This window comes from Lotus japonicus, chromosome 3 (genome assembly GCF_012489685.1).
Source record: "Lotus japonicus ecotype B-129 chromosome 3, LjGifu_v1.2".
Lineage (NCBI taxonomy): Eukaryota > Viridiplantae > Streptophyta > Magnoliopsida > Fabales > Fabaceae > Lotus > Lotus japonicus.
In genome coordinates, this window is record NC_080043.1 from 76,478,423 (window position 1) to 76,498,167 (window position 19,745).

A 19,745-nucleotide genomic window follows, 5' to 3' on the forward strand; every position below is an offset into this window, starting at 1 on the left:
GGTGAAACTTGCAGCTGCTCACTTTTCAGACTATGCTCTTGTCTGGTGGAATAAGTTTGCAAAAGAGAGATTGAGAAATGAGGAGCCAGCGGTGGAAACATGGGCTGAAATGAAACGAATCATGAGGAAAAGATATGTCCCTTCAAGCCATGCTAGGGATGTAAAATTTAAACTTCAAAAACTTACCCAAGGCAGCAAGAGTGTTGAGGAGTATTACAAAGAACTTGAGGTGCTTATGTTGCAAGCCAATCTTGAGGAGGATGAAGAGGTAACCATGATTCGATTTATTAATGGTTTATCTAATGATGTTAGAGATATTGTAGAACTTCAGGAATATGTAGACATGGAGGAATTGCTGCACAAGGCCACTAAAGTTGAGCAACAACTCAAAAGGAAAGGGCTTGCAAGGAAGAGTTCTACCAATTCCAATTCATCTTGGAGAGACAGAATGAAGAATGAAGGGCCGAGCACCCTTAGCAAACCAGCCACCAAACCACAAGCTTCAGCTTCTTCAAAACCTCTTGAACAACCATCCAAAAAGAGCAAAGAGGTCAAGTGCTTCAAATGCCAAGGTATGGGACATTATGCTTATGAATGTGCCTCCAAAAAGACCATGATTCTTAAGGATGATGGAGACTACACCAGTGAGTCCGAAGGAGAACAAAGTGAAGAAGAAGAGGAGGCAGCCATGAATGGTGAACTGTTGATGATCCGGAGAATGCTTGGTAGCCAACAAAAGCCAAAGAAAGAAAGCCAAAGAGAGAATATCTTTCACACAAGATGTTCTGTCAATGGGCAGATTTGCTTGATGATTGTTGATGGCGGGAGCTGTACTAATGTGGCTAGTGAAAGAATGGTGGAGAAGCTGAACCTGGTCACAAAACCACATCCTTGGCCATACAAACTTCAATGGCTCAGCCACTATGGAGAAATACAAGTAAGTAAGCAAGTTGAAGTTGACTTTTCCATTGGCAAATACAGGGATAAGGTTCTTTGTGATGTTGTTCCCATGGAGGCTAGTCACATACTGATGGGAAGACCATGGCAATATGACACCAACTCTGATCATAATGGCAGCACCAACAAGATCTCATTCCAACATTATGGCCAGAAAATTACGCTCAAACCTTTGAGCCCTAGGGAGAAGCGTAAGGATCAAAAGAAAATGAGAGAAAAGATTGAACAAGAGAGAAAAGAAAAAAGTGAGACACTTGAGAGAAAGCAAAAAGAAAAGAGTGAAACACTTGAGAGAGAGCAAAAAGAAAAGAGTGAAATACTTGAGAGAAAAGAAATTTGTTTGATCAAAAAGAGAGAGGTGAAAAGGATGATAGCTTCAAAACAGATCCTATACTTGATGTTTTTCAAAAATCAGATTTTGAACACTAACACTTTTGAAAATTTTGAGCTGCCTTCTAGTGTTAAATCTCTTTTGCAGGATTATGAGGATGTGTTTCCAACAAGTGTTCCAAGTGGTCTACCACCACTGAGAGGAATTGAGCATCAAATTGATCTCATTCCGGGAGCTTCTTTGCCTAATAGGCCAGCATATAGAAGCAACCCACAAGAAACCACTGAAATTCAAAGACAAGTGGAAGAACTCTTGAACAAAGGGTGGGTAAGAAATAGCATGAGTCCTTGTGCTGTACCGGTGATTTTGGTACCAAAGAAAGATGGGACTTGGAGAATGTGCTCTGATTGTAGAGCCTTGAATAACATCACCATTAAGTATAGGCACCCTATTCCTAGACTTGATGATTTGCTTGATGAATTGCATGGAGCATGTTATTTTTCTAAAATTGATTTGAAAAGTGGTTACAATCAAATAAGGATTAAAGAAGGGGATGAATGGAAAACTGCTTTCAAAACTAAATATGGTTTGTATGAATGGTTGGTTATGCCTTTTGGTTTAACTAATGCACCTAGTACTTTTATGAGACTAATGAACCATGTTTTGAGGGAATTCATTGGGAAATTTGTGGTTGTGTACTTTGATGATATTTTGGTCTATAGCACTACTCTTGAGCTGCATGTTGAGCACTTAAGTTTTGTCTTGAGTATGCTTAGAAAGGAACAATTGTTTGCCAATCTTGAGAAATGCACTTTTTGCACTAACCATGTTGTGTTTCTTGGTTTTGTTGTGAGTTCGAAAGGAGTGCAGGTTGATGTTGAAAAGATCAAAGTCATTCAAGAGTGGCCCACTCCTAAATCCGTGGGTGATGTAAGAAGTTTTCATGGCTTGGCCAGTTTCTACAGGAGGTTTGTAAAGGACTTTAGTACCTTGGCAGCACCCCTAAATGAAGTGGTGAAAAAGAATGTGGGTTTTCATTGGGGAAAGAATCAAGAAGAGGCCTTTGCTGCCCTAAAGCATAAGCTTACCCATGCACCTATACTTGCTTTACCTAACTTTGCTAAATCTTTTGAACTTGAATGTGATGCTTCAAATGTAGGTATTGGTGCTGTGTTGCTTCAAGAAGGCCACCCAATTGCTTATTTTAGTGAAAAGTTAAGCGGAGCTGCCCTTAACTATTCTACTTATGATAAGGAATTGTATGCTTTGGTGAGAGCTTTGAAGACTTGGCAGCATTATCTTTTGCCCAAGGAATTCGTGATTCATAGTGATCATGAGTCGCTGAAATACTTGAAGGGGCAAGGTAAGTTGAACAAAAGGCATGCCAAATGGGTTGAATTTTTGGAACAATTTCCCTATGTCAAAAAACACAAAAAAGGGAAAAGTAACATTGTGGCTGATGCTTTATCCAGGAGACACGTGTTGCTTTCCATGTTAGAGACTAAATTGCTAGGACTTGAACATGTGAAAGAAATGTATGAAAAAGATGATAACTTTGCTGAAATTTTTGTGGCTTGTGAGAAAGTTTCTCAAAATGGATTTTATAGGCACAATGAATTTTTATTTAAGGAAAACAGGTTGTGTGTGCCTCAAAGTTCCATTAGAGAACTGCTTGTTAAAGAATCCCATGCTGGGGGATTAATGGGTCATTTTGGAGTCCAAAAGACTCTAGAAACTTTACAGGAACATTTCTATTGGCCCAAAATGAAACATGATGTGATCAAGTTTTGTGAACATTGCATTGTTTGCAAGAAGGCTAAGTCTAAGGTGATGCCACATGGTTTGTATACTTCTTTGCCAATCCCTGAATACCCTTGGGTTGACTTGTCTATGGACTTTGTTTTAGGCCTCCCTAGAACAAAGAATGGTAAGGATTCCATTTTTGTGGTTGTTGATAGGTTTTCAAAAATGGCTCACTTTATTCCTTGCAGGAAAGCTGATGATGCTTGTCACGTTGCTGATTTGTTCTTTAAAGAAGTTGTAAGACTTCATGGGATGCCTAGAAGCATAGTTAGTGATAGGGACACCAAGTTCCTAAGTCACTTCTGGAGGACTTTATGGGGGAAGTTAGGCACTAAACTTTTGTTCTCTACCACTTGCCACCCACAAACTGATGGGCAAACTGAGGTGGTTAATAGGACCCTAGGCACCTTGCTTAGGACTGTCCTTAAGGCCAATTTAAAGGCTTGGGAGGCGTGTTTGCCTCATGTTGAATTTGCTTACAATAGGGCTGTTCATAGCACTACCAATTGCTCTCCATTTGAAGTAGTGTATGGATTTAACCCTTTGACTCCTCTTGATTTGTTGCCTATGCCTAACATTTATGTTTTCAAGCACAAGGAAGGACAGGGCAAAGCTGAATATGTCAAGAAGATGCATGAGCGTGTGAAGGCTCAAATTGAGAGAAAGAATGAGAGTTATGCTAGGCAAGCTAACAAGGGAAGAAAGGAGGTGGTGTTCCAACCCGGAGATTGGGTTTGGGTGCACATGAGGAAGGAAAGGTTTCCAGAACAAAGGAAATCCAAACTCCAACCTAGAGGGGATGGACCTTTTCAAGTGCTTGAGAGAGTCAATAACAATGCCTACAAAATAGAGCTTCCAGGTGAGTATAACATCAGCTCAACCTTTAATGTCTCTGATTTATCTCTCTTCGATGCAGATGGAGGAGAATTTGATTTGAGGTCAAATCCTTTTCAAGAGGGAGGGAATGATGAGGACAAGGACAAGGACAAGGGTCATGGAGCACTAAAAGGACTTGGAGGACCAATGACTAGGGCAAGGGCTAAAAGGGCCAAGGAAGCACTTCAACAGATGATATCATTAGCTCTTGAGGAAGGAACCCATGTGCAAGAACTTGAGCCCAAATTGGTGAATTTCCTCATGAACTATGAAGAGGAAGTCGTCCAAGATCAGCCCAATTAATTGGAGCTGAGTTCGAATTTTATTTCTAGTTTTTTTTTTCAATCCAATAAGTCCCTAATACACCAAGGATGCATTAGCAATTAATGGACCTGAAGTGGAGGCATGTGGGGCGTGAATAAGAAGGCTTTAAGGGAGGAATATTCCAAGTTTGCATCAGCTCTTGATGGCTGAAGTAAAACTCCAAGAATCTCCTTCAATTGAAGTTAATTTCCTGTTTTTGTTTAATGTTATGAGAGAAAGTTTAGGGGCTGTTACAAGCTGAGCTTGACCAGCTCATTAGGAGTTTTTATTTGAATTTTCAGCTCAGAATTGGATGTTAAAACTCCATAATTAGTCATTAATTGGAGTTAAGACCATGTCTCACCTTTGTAATTCAAAAACAAAGCCAAACTCTTTTAAAAGGGAGGGACGGCCAAGCATGGAGAACATGAATGAATAAGATTATTTTTTCTGAGTTAGTTCAGTTTGTTGAGAGTGATTCTCATATCCCTTGAGTGATTCAAGACCTTGACTTATCAAAGGTTTGCCACCACCTTTGTGAGACGTCTGCACTTCCATATTCATAAAGTTTCATTCCAATTCTGTCCATCTTTTCCTTGCACGAAATTCTTCTTTGTTTTTCTCTTCCAACTCTGATTTCTCAAGTCCTAAAATCATCTTAGACGATCCATCAAGCCCTTGCATCAACTTGGGGCATATCATGAAGATGAGTATATGAAGTTGATGATGATCAAGAAAATGATATAAATTAAATTTTCTTGATGTATATATCAATTATGTATGTAACTGAACTGGTTAAATGCATGTTTTGCTACTTACAGGTCTTGAGTTTGAATCTCCCATGCCTCATTTTACCAATTTCACTTGTAATTTCCACGTGACAAGTTCAAAAAATATTTAAAAAAAAACCAAATCAGCTCATTACATTAGTTTTTAACGTCTTACTGACGGAGGAGTAGACAGTGCACTGTTTGAAAACATGAGGGGTAGAAACATCGACAAAAATAAAGTAGAGGCAGAATTTGCACAAACTTAAAACATTAGGGGCCAAAAGTGTTTTTTAGCCTAAAAATAAAGGCTTGTAACCAAGTCCAAACTAGAGGTAATGAGGCTTCTATCAGAGTGACTTAATCGGTTCCTTATTTCTGCCATCACAAGGGCTCAAGGTGCGATTTAAACTTCAGTTTACAATGAAACCGTGCCTATATATGCTTGCTTATTTAACTTTGAAATGCTGAGTTTAGGTTTGGTTTACCATGTTTCGTAGTTGTAAAGATATTCTCTTGTTTTCGTTTTTACTTGAAATGGTTTCAATTTCTCAACACTTGTCTTTTTTTTTCATAATGCTATTGAATTAGTTTCCTCGAGCAAGGACCATACAACAAATGAAGGGAAGAAAATGGAGAATTGTGGACGATCCCTTGGTTTATAGCACCCTGCCACATTCACAGCCAACAGGACAACCTAACCTAGTATAAATCAACAGCAAAAATCACAGCGACAGACCAACAATAACAAGAGGAAGAACATGGAACATGAAATAAAACCAAGATAAAGAGGCATAACCTTTGTTGTATGATGACAGAGCATTGGAAATTATCCATCAGTAGAAGAAAATGTATACTATTGGTTGGGCAAGTCATTGGAAAATATACTTAAATAGTGAGAAAAATGTATTTAATTACAATTTTAATGAATCCTACTTTATCAGTTAGCTAAACGGTGCAACTTTTAATTCAAAATTCAAATAAACAACTATTGGTTTCAAGGTCAATGAACTTTCATCTACAGTCATAAGAAAAGTTATGTTCACTTCTCAACTCTAAGTAAGTGCTAACGTCCATGGTTACCAACGGGTTTCCAAGCAAAATGTCTCGAATCGATAGCTTGATGTTCTTGAGGCCTCTCTTGCAATTGCTGCATTGGCATTACTTCCGAAGCAGGAACCACATGTTGCTCAGAGGCCAAGACATTATCCCCTAAGGTGTGTTGCCTTTCTTGCACTTGCTGCATTGGAGCATCCAAAGGAGGAACCAAATATTGTTGAGAAGCCAAATCACTTTGTTGTATTTCTTGTGATTGTTGCATTGGAAAATTCACAGGAGGATGCCCATTTTGCTGATAGGACAGTTGCTGCACATTCAAAGGAGGAGCAGAACTTCGCTGAGGGTATACTTGATGTGGAAAATTCAAAGGAGGATCCCCATTTTGCTGAAAGGATAATTGCTGCATTGGAAAGTCCATTGCATCAACTTGATTTTGCTGAGAGGATAATTGCTGCATTGGAGCATCCAATTGTACCCAATTTTGCTCCAACGGAGCATTCAATTGAGGAACTTGATTTTGTTGAGGAACCAAGTTAGCGTCATCAATGGTTTGGTCATGGATGCTTCCTCTTTTTCTCCCTTTTGGTGTACTATTCAAGCGAAGATAATACTTTTGAGCATGACTAGCAATTTGAGTTGGAGTTTTTGTTGGGAGACATTCTTTTGAGATGGTTTTCCATTGTCCTTTGTCATATTTCTGAAGCCCCCTAAGAAAATTTCTATAAAATAAAATAAATGGGATGTTAAATTTTTAAATATAGTTTTTCACACACAAAATCACATCTTTACAATATTAATCTTAAGAGAAAAAGTATTTGACTTGAAACTTTCATATATAGTTTCAATTAAATCAAAATCTCAAAACCCTCCGAAAAAAGAAACCGAGGTGCTACATATTTATACAAGGACATTGTGCATTTCGTGCAACATAGCTTTTTCCTAATCTAAATAGTGAAATGCATCAAAATATTTATTTGACTCTTTTTATGATTCAAGTAATTTATGGAGTAAAGATGAGAAGATTTCTTTGAACAATAAATCACTCCTAATTGTGTGCTTCAGTTTATTTTAATTTAATCTGTGTGGAAGAAAAAATAAAAACAAAACAAAAATTTGTTCACTCCGTAAAATAATATATACATTTTTGTTTTATCAAGTACTATAGCTTTAGTTTTGGGTATGATTTCAATATCCCAAATAGTTTGTTGTTTTAGGATGCCAATGCATTTTTCCCCATTTTTTAACCACTTATACCCTCATATAATACATTTTCTCTCACTTATCACCTTTCATATTAACCAACCACAACTCTTCTCTATTAATTACATTATTCTCTATATAAGTATAATTTAATAGTTGCACATCATACCAGTAAAATTAAATAAGGGCAATCTAGTCAAATTATACTATCAATAATTGATTTCTTACTCTTTGTGCCACAACCTTAAACTACAAACTTTCTGGAACGGAGGAAGTAACCATTATCATTCCTAATACAAGTCAAATGAGCATGGAAATAAAATCAAGTTAGGAAAATAGAGAAATGAAAGATCATTAATTTAATATTCTTACTGGTGTTCTTCTCTAGTCCATGATACTTTTTTCTCACTTTTAGGAGAGGTCTTCTTTGTGTGCTTTTGTGAACTAGTAGAGTCTTTTGCAATTGGCTCTGGAACCCAATCGTCAATGTAATCTGGAGCATGACCTTCTTCAATATTTTCAACGTCATGTGCGAGCAATTTATACTTTTCCTTGATCTCCTCCAGCGGACGACCAAGTGCATCGGCAATTCGTTCCAAATGGTCTTCCGGATTGGCATCATCAGAGAGGGTTCCGAGGGCTCGCTCAAAAGCCCGATCTTCGGCCGAAGTCCACCGATTCAACATTGTAACACTTGTACGTCTGCCTGGCTTCTAAATTTTAAATTAATCTGAAACACAAGATCACATATGTGATTTATCTTTCAAGTGTAACAACAAAAAAAGAATATGTGATTTCAATCTCAATTAATGTTTAATTATACTCTTAAGTCTCAACTATTAATTTCATAATCAACGGTCACAAACTCACACTTTAATCTCTAAAATTGTACAATAGAGTTCAGAGTGAAAATAAATTCATGAACCCTAAACCTTTATAAAATTATGAACTAAACTAGTATGAAAGCATGAAGAGCAAAATTCCATATTACACTTTCTTTTTCTTTCTTTAGCTTTTCATTCTTAACTTCTTAAAAAAAAATTGGTAAATGAACTCTTGAAAAAGAACGCATGCAGAGCCACACACGATGATATAATAACAATAAGAACAAGAGAGAAAACTCGACGAAATCATAAAATTGTAGAATATACAAGGTTTATATTTTCTTCCCATAAAAACTAGATGAATCAAAGTAGCAGAGTGTTGGTAACAAGAGATATGAAGGAAAGATAAAGAAATTATACATACATGTTGCAATTAAAACGCTGAGTCTTGAGTGTTCTTTGCCGATTATACACGTTATGAGACAATTTTTCTGGTTTCTGTTGAGTTGAATGTGGTTTTCTTTCTCTATGTAATTTAATTTATAGACTTAAAATAATATTTTTCACGTTTTATCTTGTTCTATTTAAATTTTGAAGTAGTTGTTATGGTTTTTTTAATTAAAAAAGGGGCTAAAAGTACTTGAACAACTTAATTTGTCTAACAACTTTTATGTTTCTGTTATTATCATGTTGAGAAAAGACGAGTGAGTCTTATCATAATTTTAATTTTCTACTAATTTTAATATTATCTTTCCGGTATCTAGAACAGAATGAGACTTATCATATTGCTCAAACCATAATAGTCAAAACTGAATTAGTTTTAGAAAACTGAAAGCCCTATGGTCTAGCCCACATAAGCCTAAGGCCCAATAGTCTGTTGTTCTTCTTGTTGTGTGCAAGCTGCAATGCAATGCAATACCTTCATCCTGATTCACGATGAGAAGAAACATTCGATTCTCAGGCACAGATCTCGATTTCGTGAATATCGCTCACAGTCACCTGATTCACTCTCAATGGGAAAATCTTCATCCTCTATCAACCTCTCTCACACCCTTCAGAGTCAAACACATTCTCCTCAAACTCAAAAACGACGACGTTCTCTCCCTCGAGTTCTTCAACTGGGTTCACAACTGCAACCCTTCTTCTCACACGCTTCAAACCCATTCCATTCTCCTCCACACGCTCGCCAACAATCGCAAATTCAAAACCGCGCATTCAATTCTCCGCAGAATCATTAATGTTAATGTTGCTTCATCTTCCAACACCCTATTTGATGCATTGCTCTGTTCCTACCGTCTCTGCGATTCTTCGCCGCTTGTTTTCGATGCAGTTTTCAAGACGTATGCTAACTTGAACAAGCTCAGGGATGCTACTCACACGTTTCTTCGGATGAAGGAGTATGGGTTTCTCCCCACTCTGGAGTCCTGCAATGCGTTTCTCAGTTCACTGCTTCAGCTTCGTAGAGCTGAGGTTGCTTTAGCGTTCTACCGCGAGATGCGGCGCGATTGCATTTCTCCCAATGTTTACACACTCAACATGGTTATCTGTGCTTATTGTAAATCAGGGGACCTGCCAAGAGCTCTTGAGACGTTGGAGAAGATGAAGGATATGGGTTTGAGTCCTACTGTTGTGTCTTTCAATGCATTGATTTCAGGGTATTGTAACAAGGGTTTGCTTGGTTTGGCCTTAAAGATGAAATCCTTGATGGGAAACTATAGGGTGAGTCCAAATGTGGTTACCTTTAACACTCTTATTAATGGGTTTTGTAAGGAGGGGAAGCTGCATGAAGCCTACAGAGTTTTCTCTGAGATGAAGGTTGCCAATGTGGCTCCCAACACTGTAACCTACAATACTTTGATAAATGGGTATAGTCAGATAGGTAACTGCGAAACGGGGATGAGGCTTTTTGAGGAGATGGGAAGAAATCAGGTTAAGCCTGATATCTTGACTTACAATGCATTGATTCTGGGACTGTGTAAGGATGGGAAGACAAAGAAAGCGGCGAATCTGGTTAAAGAACTTGATAAGGACAACTTGGTCCCCAATGCTTCTACATTTTCTGCCCTTATTACTGGGCAGTGTGTGAGGAACAACTCTGAGCGTGCTTTTCAGATATATAGAAGCATGACAAGTATTGGTTATAGTCCAAATGAGAGTACCTTCGGAATGTTGATATCTGTATTCTGCAAGAATGAAGACTTTGATGGAGCTGTGCAAGTCTTGAGGGACATGTTGGACAGATCTATGACTCCTGATTCTGGTATCTTATCTGCGCTCTACAATGGGCTTAGTAGGTGTGGAAGAAAGCGGTTGGCATTGGAGCTATGTAGTGAGATGGAAGCTAAGCGTCTGTTGCCAGAAGGTTTTGGCCAAGAAAAAATAGCCATCACCAGTCCAGAAAATGGGACAAATAATTGAACTTGTGATGTTGTTTGTCTATGTGTTCTATGTATGACTTTTTAAGCTGTCCATTACATGCTGCACTAAACTTGAGAAGCTTCACTGTAAATAATATTTCATTTAAACCAACCACAAAAGATAATTTTTTTTAGCTTGAGCTGCATTAGCTCCAATTGCTTCAGTTGGCATTCATTACTGTGCAGTAGTTCTAATTCAAAATCAACTTGCCATTACTCCATATAAAGAAACTGATAAAGTATAGTACATGATAAAGTATGCTATTACTCCATATGAAACATGTATCTGATTATTCCGTATGAAACTTCTCTTCCAACCCAAAGGGAGGAAAGCACAAAACTACCCTATAACACAAGGAAAAAGAAACTGATAATCAATATTGATTATCATAAGAAAGCTCTGCCACTTATCAGTCATCATTACCAGTATCTCCCCATCGTACATTGTGCTTTGCGGCAAGGTAATGTGCTCCAATTGGTCCTCTGCTACCATGGGGATAGAGCTCTGGAGCAATCTTCTTGTCTTCTACTTCTTTAAGCAAAGGAGTGAATAGTGCCCAAGCTGCATCTAGCTCGTCACTTCTAATGAACAGCCTCCGCTCGCCTTCAATAGCATCTAAGAGTAACCTCTCATATGCATCTGGAATTTCCGTTGGATACCTTCAAGAAATTAGAGCCGCATGTTAACAATTTCATCGAAACATGATTTATATCTCTACCAATATCGTGATCATATTTTTAGCTTATGGATGTTTTATGATTGTTAAGCTATATTTTCACAAGCAAGAGTTCTATCCAAGTATAATTATAAAGAAAGAAATGTCAAAGAGGATTAACAAGGGACAAGACAGTGACTTCTAAATGAAACCTTCCCAGTAATATTGCAGGGAAGTGTAAGTGTGTAACATTGTACTTTCTCGGGAACCTCCATGGAAAAAGGGGAAAATAAAACTTATGCTTCCATGCAATTAACATGATATAACTATTGCATTTAAATTTAACTTCAATTAGCAATAATATTTGAATTAAAACACAACTTAAGAAATGCTAGTAACACATTCTCTATCACACTCTTTCTAACACACTCTTACTGATTGAAATTCATGATGCATTCACTAAATTATAGAGGCCTCACACCAAGTATGGAGAGTCACATTCCCATTCCCATTCTGGCGGAACCCGTATGATTTTCAATGAATAAAAAATAATATGTTGGAAAGAGCATGTTCGATAGTGTTTCGATAACTCTTCTCCACACAACTTTTACAATCGAATTTAATATGTCAACTCTATGTAAAAAATACCTAGAAGATCTCATAAGAACATGGATAGAAGATCTACCTTGCTCGGTAAAGCAAATTGAGGTCACTCCTGTCTAATCTCATTCCTAGACCCGGAATTTTGTTGTTGACCTTCAAATATATAGCTTCATCAGGTTGTACACGAAGCACAAGCTCATTTGTAGCCTTATCCATATCAGCTCCAAAATTTCGCTTATACAAGTTACCTGGGACATGTCTGAATTGTACTCTGATTTCTGCACTGCACATTTTTTTTTTTTTTTTTTTAATCACAATTTCATAGAATGCATAGAGAATTAAAAAGCAAAGTTAACCTAAAGAAAGAAAGAATATTCCATACCGTTTAGTATGTAGAGCCTTGCCAGCTTTCATGAGAAAAGGAACCCCATCCCATCTAGCATTGTCAATAAAAAGAGCTGCTGCTGCAAATGTCGGAGTAAGACTACCCTTCGGAACACTTGGATCATCTGCATAACCTGGATATGATTTACCACCTTTGCTGTGGCCCTTATATTGACCGGTAACAACATTTTCAAGCTGCAGTGGTCTCATTGATCTCAGAACCTTAACCTGAGTTGAGATCATTCTCAGTAATCACTGAACATAATGATGTTGGCTGAAATCTTTCCATAAGATTATAGGAAATTTAAGAGAACTACTTGAAGCAGTAGTATAATATTATTAATAAGGTATATACCTTTTCATTTCTAATGTCCTCAGCATCCAAGCTGACAGGTGGTTCCATTGCAAACAACGCTAGTATTTGCAGAAGATGATTTTGCATTATATCGCGAATGATTCCGTAGTTATCAAAATAACTAAAGAAAAGTATAAAGACAGTCTGATTAGTTGTTTGAATTATCATTTGTATATGCAATACCATCAAGAAACATGCTATTACATTATGACTCACCCTCCTCTGCCCTCTGTCCCAAAATCTTCAGAAAATATAAATTGTACATTGCGAATGTAAGCCCGGGACCATAGAGGCTCAAAAACAAGGTTTGAAAAGCGAAGCACAGATAGATTCTCCACGAGCTCCTTACCCAAGTAATGGTCAATCCTAAAAAAATATCAATGAGTCCAAACTTTCCTCTCTAGCTTGTCAAAATAAAACAGAACTAAATGCACCTGAATATCTGATCTTCAGTGAGGTACTGCTTCAAACATCTTGTTAGCTCGTTAGATGATTCCGAGTCACGACCAAATGGCTTTTCAACAATAACCCTTGTCCAGCCCTTTTTTGAAGAAGCTTTAAGGCTAGCACATCTCACCACATTCACAAATATGTTTGGAGGTATTGACAAATAAAACAACCTGTTTGAACGTTTTCCACCCTAGGAGAGATGTCAGATATGTCAAAATTTAGTCTAAAGATGAATGCTTAAGCATAAACCTACCATGAAAAGTTTAATCTTAGTTTGTATGATAGATTTAGTTATGGAAAATAAAAAAGTCTAAAATTCTTTTTATCGAAAATAGAACCCTTTTGCACATCACAGTTTTGATTTTCAAATCACCACCATCTGGTCTAGAGGTTTTTGTGTCCTATTCTAAAGAGAGAAAAGATCTCCAAAACCCAGCATTATGTTTTAAAGGAATATTGAATTTTATGAAAGTTACTGACTCACTGGCGATTGTTACACGGTCTATTAGATGAGATTCATGTTTAGGGTTATCTAAGTGTTTTAAATTTTAAGAATCAAATAGAAAATAAGAATCGTATAAAATATCTTTCAAATTTTTTTCTTTTTTCATTTTCTGATGCATGAGTAAAGGGAGCTCAGTGGAGGAGGGAAATAAAGTAAAACATCGTAGATATACTACCTCTTTCTCCTTCATCTTGCAATCCAAATCTGAAAAGCTGCCCTCAGAATTGTATAGACCAGAATGGTAAAAGCATCTTTTCAAGAACTGATCCATTTTATCTTCGCAGTTTGCCCTGAAAGTTCAAAATATGTATAAAGATCTACAAATTGAAAGTAAATGTAGGAAAAGTAGAAGGTAAGGTTTTACATCATATTAATAACATGAAAAATGCTAAGTGATATGAATTTGTGTTAGTGATGAATAACGATATTTACTTTTCAAACCTTACTTTTTTTCCCTCTCTAACCAAGATTGTGTTACTTTGGTTAGAGACTTACAACTTTCATACAGATTTTAAATAGCACTGCTACATTAACAAGTACATCTTACTAATTCTGCATGAGCTTTCGTACAAATAATTTCATACCAAATAGTATTGCTACAATAACAATTACCTCTTATCAATTCTGCATGTTAAAGTCCTGCTAATCATGTTCCTTAATTCTTCACTGGTCATTTTGGTCCGAGCAAATCCAAACACCAGGAAGTTCTGCTCAAAGATTACAAGAATAGAGCCTCAAACGTCATAGTCATGAATATTAAAATCATTTAAGACAACTCAATTCACTAATGTTCAAGCATCACTGCAAAATGACACTGAATACTGTGACAAGTTGAACCTCTGGTAGGCAATCTTCATAAAAAAGAGCAAAAAGAGCTGGAAAAATCTTCTTTTTGGCAAGGTCTCCAGAAGCTCCAACAACAGTTATGCTAAGGTTGGATCCAGTGCATTCTGAGTCTGAGGAGAGAAATGGTCCATCAACTGGTTGGGGCTTGCTATCTTCTTTGGTCAATGAGCTTCCAGCTAAACCTACTTAAAATACGTCAATATGATATATGACTTCGTCTAAGCTTAACTTTTTTTGTGAAACTTTAACTGAACACCTTTAATTAAAAACAAATATGCACAGGTAGTCAACACTCAACAGTCATATAAACACTTATTGCAAACAAGTAAATGGGCCAGCTAAGATATGAGCTCAGTGCAATAGCAGAAAAACAAAAGAATACACTTTATCAAGAGGTATAATATGATTATTGGAATTACTGTATAGTACATAGATTCAATCTCGAACTGAAGAGTTGAATCAGTACTGACAAACTGGAATAACAACAAACCAAGAGGTTAAATGGGGGGAGAAGAGAGCAAAATGTTGCGATGCAATGGCAATAAGGAACATGGATTTTCATAACTAGAGAAATGTATCAAAACAATAAAAATTGAAGAAAATAAGACTACATTCTCTCTCTGTATCAAAGTCAAGCCCAACTCTAGTTGAAACTTTCACTTCAAGTTGATGTTTGCATTGAGAGTTATGTAACCAGGGTGTGCAACATAATTGAAGTATAACATCAAAATGATAAGATCACCAACGCGGAAACATATGGCTAGGAGAGAAGCGGTCAGAATTAGTCCTTTATAGCAAATTGATAAACCAAATCCAAGGAACTCAGCAATAAGGCTTATTTATAGTCAAAACAAGTTTGGCTAGGTACTGTATTCAGTTTTACTAAAAGAACATGTTAGTGGTTTAGGCAAGGTGAATATCATCTACCAATTTTAAAGTGGTATGATCAACAAGACCATGTATGTGCACTTAAGTGGTTCATACCTGTTAGAATATAATATAAAACCATTAATGTGGCCCTTACCCAACAGCTTAAGCTTTTGGGATAAAGTGGTTATTTGACATGGTATCAGAGCCTCTATGGCCGAGAGGTCTAGAGTTCGATCCTTGCTCCCCTCACTTTCTAATTAAAAAGTGGAATTTAATTAAGCACATGGTAGGTGGGCCTGTGCAATTATCCACGCTTCAAGCCCAAAGGGCTCTTGCGTGAGGGGGCGTGTTAGAATATAATATAAAACCATTAATGTGGCCCTTACCCAACAGCTTAAGCTTTTGGGATAAAGTGGTTATTTGACAATACCATAATCAAGAAGTATGGCTTTCCTCAACGGACCACATATCATGGTGGCACTGGGAATGACAAAGGTAGTTGAAGAATAGGTGTTCTCTACAGTCTACACAACAAAACTTAATTTCAACAAGGATAACAAGGATGCTAATGAGACACTTAATATGGAAATAATATTTTTTATTTACAAAAATGTTAGGAACTGTACAGAACAATTATTTATTTTCTCAAAATAAGCTGATTCATAAAAACACCGAGTCCAAACTTTTTTTTTGGTCTTAGACCCTCGTAATCTAGAAGTCACATTAAACCCTGACTAATTCAAGTCGTGTGAAGCTTTCAAGCACCCATTTTATCTATTGAAAATACTCAAAACCAAGACGTTGCTCAGAGGATCCAGGATCCTTGTCAATTGGACCAATGGGCATTAGTCACTTAGTACTAACTTACAACCAATTTGCCAAAACCTTTTCATTTGATGCTCAAACTATTCCCACCAGGTAAATAAGAGATTAATCTTCACAATAGGGGGTCATCAAGGTGAAGACTCCATTCATTAGTACTCTTTCTATATGAGTTAAGTTGGGATCTAACCCCAGATAATATGCTTAAGTAAGTCCAGTCTCATCTATTAGGACCTACACATTGATTGTTGAAAGCATATGATGTTACCTACGACCCCAAGACAGAGCCAAAATTGATACTAAGTGAATTAAGACAAAATCAATTTTTACACTCATAAGCTACTCACATAAGTTTCTCCTTAAAATTGATTTTGACTTCAGAATCAATTGTGGAAGGATTTACTAACATGCATGAGTAACCTGACTAACTTGTGTGCATAAAAAATTGGTTCTAATAGGAAAAAAAAAACTAATAGAAACAAGCTAAAAGTCAGTGCTTTGAATAGTGTGATCAGGATTCAGGATCACATGGGAGGATCAATTGGTAGATCAAGTAACACAGTATAGGAGTTAAAGTTAAGCTTCACATTAGCTACGATAGTAGGAGAAGAAAAAAATGACAAAAAAGTAGAAATCACAGTGAACAAGAGAATGAATAACACACCATCATGAGAATGAGAAGAAACAGCATTTAGCGGGTGCCCATTTGAGGATTTGAGCTGAAAATGGTTTCTAGGCAGGTTTCCAGGGCGAATGCAAGAAAACCACACGGGGTAAAGCTGAGGTTCATTCCTGAGTGCATAGGACGCAACAATGGTAGAAGAAGAACTCAGAACACAGGCCATGCAACTTGAGCAAAAAAGTGAAAATCCAAACCCAGAAACTGGTGCAGGAGTTGAGTTTATGTAGTTAGGGTGTGTTTGTTTTTCAGGTGGAACATCTCAAGTCGTATGTAACTTTGTGCCATTATGTTTGGCAAATTAAAACCACATTCACACAACCCACTTTTTGCTCCAAACCAACTTTCATCTCAACTATCCAAATTGTAACTTCTACATTCATTTAACATACTTTCAACCCCAAACTCTATTTTAAAATAAAAATATCCAAACATAAATCACATTACAATAAACCCACTTTGACCCAAACTCTGTTTTGTAAACCCACATTCACCCAAACTTTATTTTGCAAACTGAAATCCAAACACACACTAAGTGTCGTGATTCATGAAGGTGACGTAAGAACCAAAATTACCCCTTGAGTGAGGGGTTAGTTTGTAAACGCATGACATAATATCTACAACGAGAGGACGAGAATTTTTCTTTCTAAAAAAGGATAATTCAAATGATATATGATTGCCATTTTATTTATTTATTTTGTTAGATTTGAAAATCTAAAAGCAGACTACACAAGTGTAAAAAGATAATTTAACATTGAAATGCTTCCAAACACGAAGAGAAATGTCATCTCGCCAAAGATTCTATCTACAACCATGTTGCAATCTAACTAGAGGTCAGCAACCAGCACACCTTAGCCGGCGGCATACGTCTTGTATGCCCAATCTGCAGTTCCTATTATCAGGGTACCACAAAAACCAATTACCAAGAAGAGACAAGGATCTGTTACACCTCCCGATAATTGTACTTGTACTGCATCTTGGTCTTGTTCTGGGAGTACTGGTGGTGGAGAAGGTATGGCTGCTGCTTTCCCTTTCCCTTTTCCTTTTCCATTCAGTCTAAAACTCCCACCGCGGATATAGGACACCCCTCTCAAAGCAGAGAACCCGACATACATGATAGTCTCATCAACAAGAATTGGTGAGAGATCATCATCGTTATTCCAAGACAGAAGTGGTAAATTGGATTTCGAGGAGGAGTTTGGCGAAAGCCTGACCTCCAATTGGTTGATGGATGAATCATAATCAACCCATGCTTGAATCAACAGCTCCTCATCATCACCACCTAATTCTAATTCTAATTGTAATGATGCATTGCACTTGTTCTTCACTCCATTCAAGTTGATACCCACGCGGATATGGTTGTGTTCATCGGTGTCGAATTCCACCCGGAACCACTTGCTGGACAAATTCCCCGTGAAGGCAAAGGCAAAGGCGCCGGATTTGGTAATTGCAATAACAAAAGTTGAGGAGAAGGAGAAATTGTTGTTGAATGGGGTTGAATAGAATGCATGACCCGCCGGAGTAGTGAGGCGGAGCGTGCCGTTCACGTCGACCACAGCACCGTCGTTTAGGGTCATGTTGCTCGCTGCACTGAATCTATCAAACAACAATTCCTCTACTCCTGGACTACTACTGTGGTTTGTGCCGTTGTTGCCGCCGTCAATCACTGCACCACCGAGGAGGACTAGGAGGAGGAGAAGCAATATCTTCATCATCATCATCATCATCATCATCATCAAGTTTCCGTTTTCGTTCTGTTACCAAAGAATGAATGATTGTGAATTTCATATTTTAAAGAGACCAAACCTTATTTCAATGCGGAAATACAATCCAATCGAATCAACCATTAGATTTTTTTTATTATTATTCGATTTCATTCACACCATCAATAATAATAATAATAATAATGTGATCTTTATCTTTATATATTTGACAAAAAACAGAAAATCTAATCTTTTCCAAATCTTTTCGGTTGGAACAAAATAAATACATAATATATACAGGAGTTTTTCTAGGTCCAATCATCGCCTACGTGACATCTCATGATTGGTTAATTTCATTAAAAATCCTACATGACAATCATTCCTCCTTTCCTCTTAATGTACACACTTCTCCTTAACCTACACTCCTCTCTATTTAAAAGCCTATATAAGACTATTATTCTTCATTCATATCTCCATTATTTGGATTTCTCCTAAACCTACACTGCTTTTTCAACCATCTCCTGCGTTTTGTATTTTTTGAGCCTTTCTACATGGCTTCAAGATCTCCTTTTCTGGTTCTTCATGATTATACAAAGGTATGTACTTTTTCTCACCTGAAATCAATTTTTCATGTCTTTGGCGTATGTTATTGAATCTAATCTCATTCCTACAAAATTCATGTTTTATTAACCCTAATATGCTATTCTCCTCATTCTCTTTCAACAATTTTTTTTACAGGATTAAATTTTTGGAAAAATAGATCTGGATCTCAAGTGGTAGTTTTTTACGAACGGAAACATCCAAAATTGGTACTGACCCTCACTACATGTCAATGTGCACAATACAAATTGGTTAGTTTAATTTTAGTATTCCTTTATTTTTTTTTAACTTCAATGTGTTTTATTATGGTTTTTACAATTTCATAATTGTTTTCGCATTTTTTTCAGCTATTACCTTCTCAGATCGTTCCATTCTTTTTAAGTTTTGGAACACCTCCGGTATAACTTCATACTGGTGTGATAGACGACATCCCCTGCAACGTGCTTTCGTCAAAATCTACTGATGCGCGTATAGGATCTGGTTGGAGAAAATTCTGCAAATTAATGGAAATTAGAGGCGGTGACATAGTTTGTTTTAGGTTTGAAAGAATAGCAAATAGAATTAATGAAATTAAGGTGTTGTATAGAAATATTTAGTCAGTTGTTATTCATTCCAAAATTTAATCAGTTGTTGTTTTGTCTTGAGTATCTTTTCGTTGTTTTGTTTTTCTCAACATCCATGAGAGGATTGTTCTCATGATTTACTTTATTTATCAAATAAAATCCAAGATTAATT

At 36.9% G+C, this 19,745-nt stretch overlaps 3 protein-coding genes across 4 annotated transcripts; 1 reads left to right on the forward strand and 2 right to left on the reverse strand.

Moving 5' to 3' along the window:
* The first annotated feature begins 9,004 nt into the window (after window positions 1–9,004).
* Window positions 9,005–10,672, forward strand: LOC130745992 (pentatricopeptide repeat-containing protein At4g26680, mitochondrial-like). The gene has a single exon (XM_057598481.1). The coding sequence runs from the start codon at window positions 9,057–9,059 to the stop codon at window positions 10,536–10,538; it is 1,482 nt and encodes a 493-aa protein (XP_057454464.1). The 5' UTR covers window positions 9,005–9,056; the 3' UTR covers window positions 10,539–10,672.
* Window positions 10,673–10,723: 51 nt separating this feature from the next.
* On the reverse strand, window positions 10,724–16,984 carry LOC130745990 (glucose-6-phosphate 1-dehydrogenase, chloroplastic-like). Of its 2 annotated transcripts, none has more exons than XM_057598480.1 (10): window positions 16,693–16,984; window positions 14,328–14,512; window positions 14,103–14,197; window positions 13,666–13,780; window positions 12,970–13,175; window positions 12,752–12,901; window positions 12,536–12,656; window positions 12,179–12,408; window positions 11,879–12,079; window positions 10,724–11,197 (listed from the first exon to the last, which is right to left on the reverse strand). In XM_057598480.1, the coding sequence occupies exons 1-10, from the start codon at window positions 16,871–16,873 to the stop codon at window positions 10,948–10,950; spliced, it is 1,734 nt and encodes a 577-aa protein (XP_057454463.1). In that variant the 5' UTR covers window positions 16,874–16,984; the 3' UTR covers window positions 10,724–10,947. The 2 variants fall into 2 exon arrangements, with proteins under 2 accessions (XP_057454463.1, XP_057454462.1); XM_057598479.1 differs by having other exon boundaries at window positions 14,328–14,518; window positions 16,693–16,983.
* A 383-nt stretch (window positions 16,985–17,367) lies between these two features.
* Window positions 17,368–18,593, reverse strand: LOC130745993 (L-type lectin-domain containing receptor kinase S.4-like). The gene has a single exon (XM_057598482.1). The coding sequence runs from the start codon at window positions 18,441–18,443 to the stop codon at window positions 17,559–17,561; it is 885 nt and encodes a 294-aa protein (XP_057454465.1). The 5' UTR covers window positions 18,444–18,593; the 3' UTR covers window positions 17,368–17,558.
* Between the last annotated feature and the right edge of the window lie 1,152 nt (window positions 18,594–19,745).

Bases quoted from the DNA above. Each gene is read 5' to 3' on its own strand.
- LOC130745992 (XM_057598481.1), top strand. From the start codon at position 9,057: ATGAGAAGAAACATTCGATTCTCAGGCACAGATCTCGATTTCGTGAAT.
- LOC130745990 (XM_057598479.1), bottom strand. From the start codon at position 16,873: ATGGCCTGTGTTCTGAGTTCTTCTTCTACCATTGTTGCGTCCTATGCA. The intron at 12,409-12,535 runs GTATATACCTTA...ATCTCAACTCAG, and splicing joins AGGACATTAGAAATGAAAAG to GTTAAGGTTCTGAGATCAAT. The intron at 11,198-11,878 runs GTAGATCTTCTA...AATTTCTTGAAG, and splicing joins AATTTGCTTTACCGAGCAAG to GTATCCAACGGAAATTCCAG.
- LOC130745993 (XM_057598482.1), bottom strand. From the start codon at position 18,443: ATGATGATGATGATGATGATGATGATGAAGATATTGCTTCTCCTCCTC.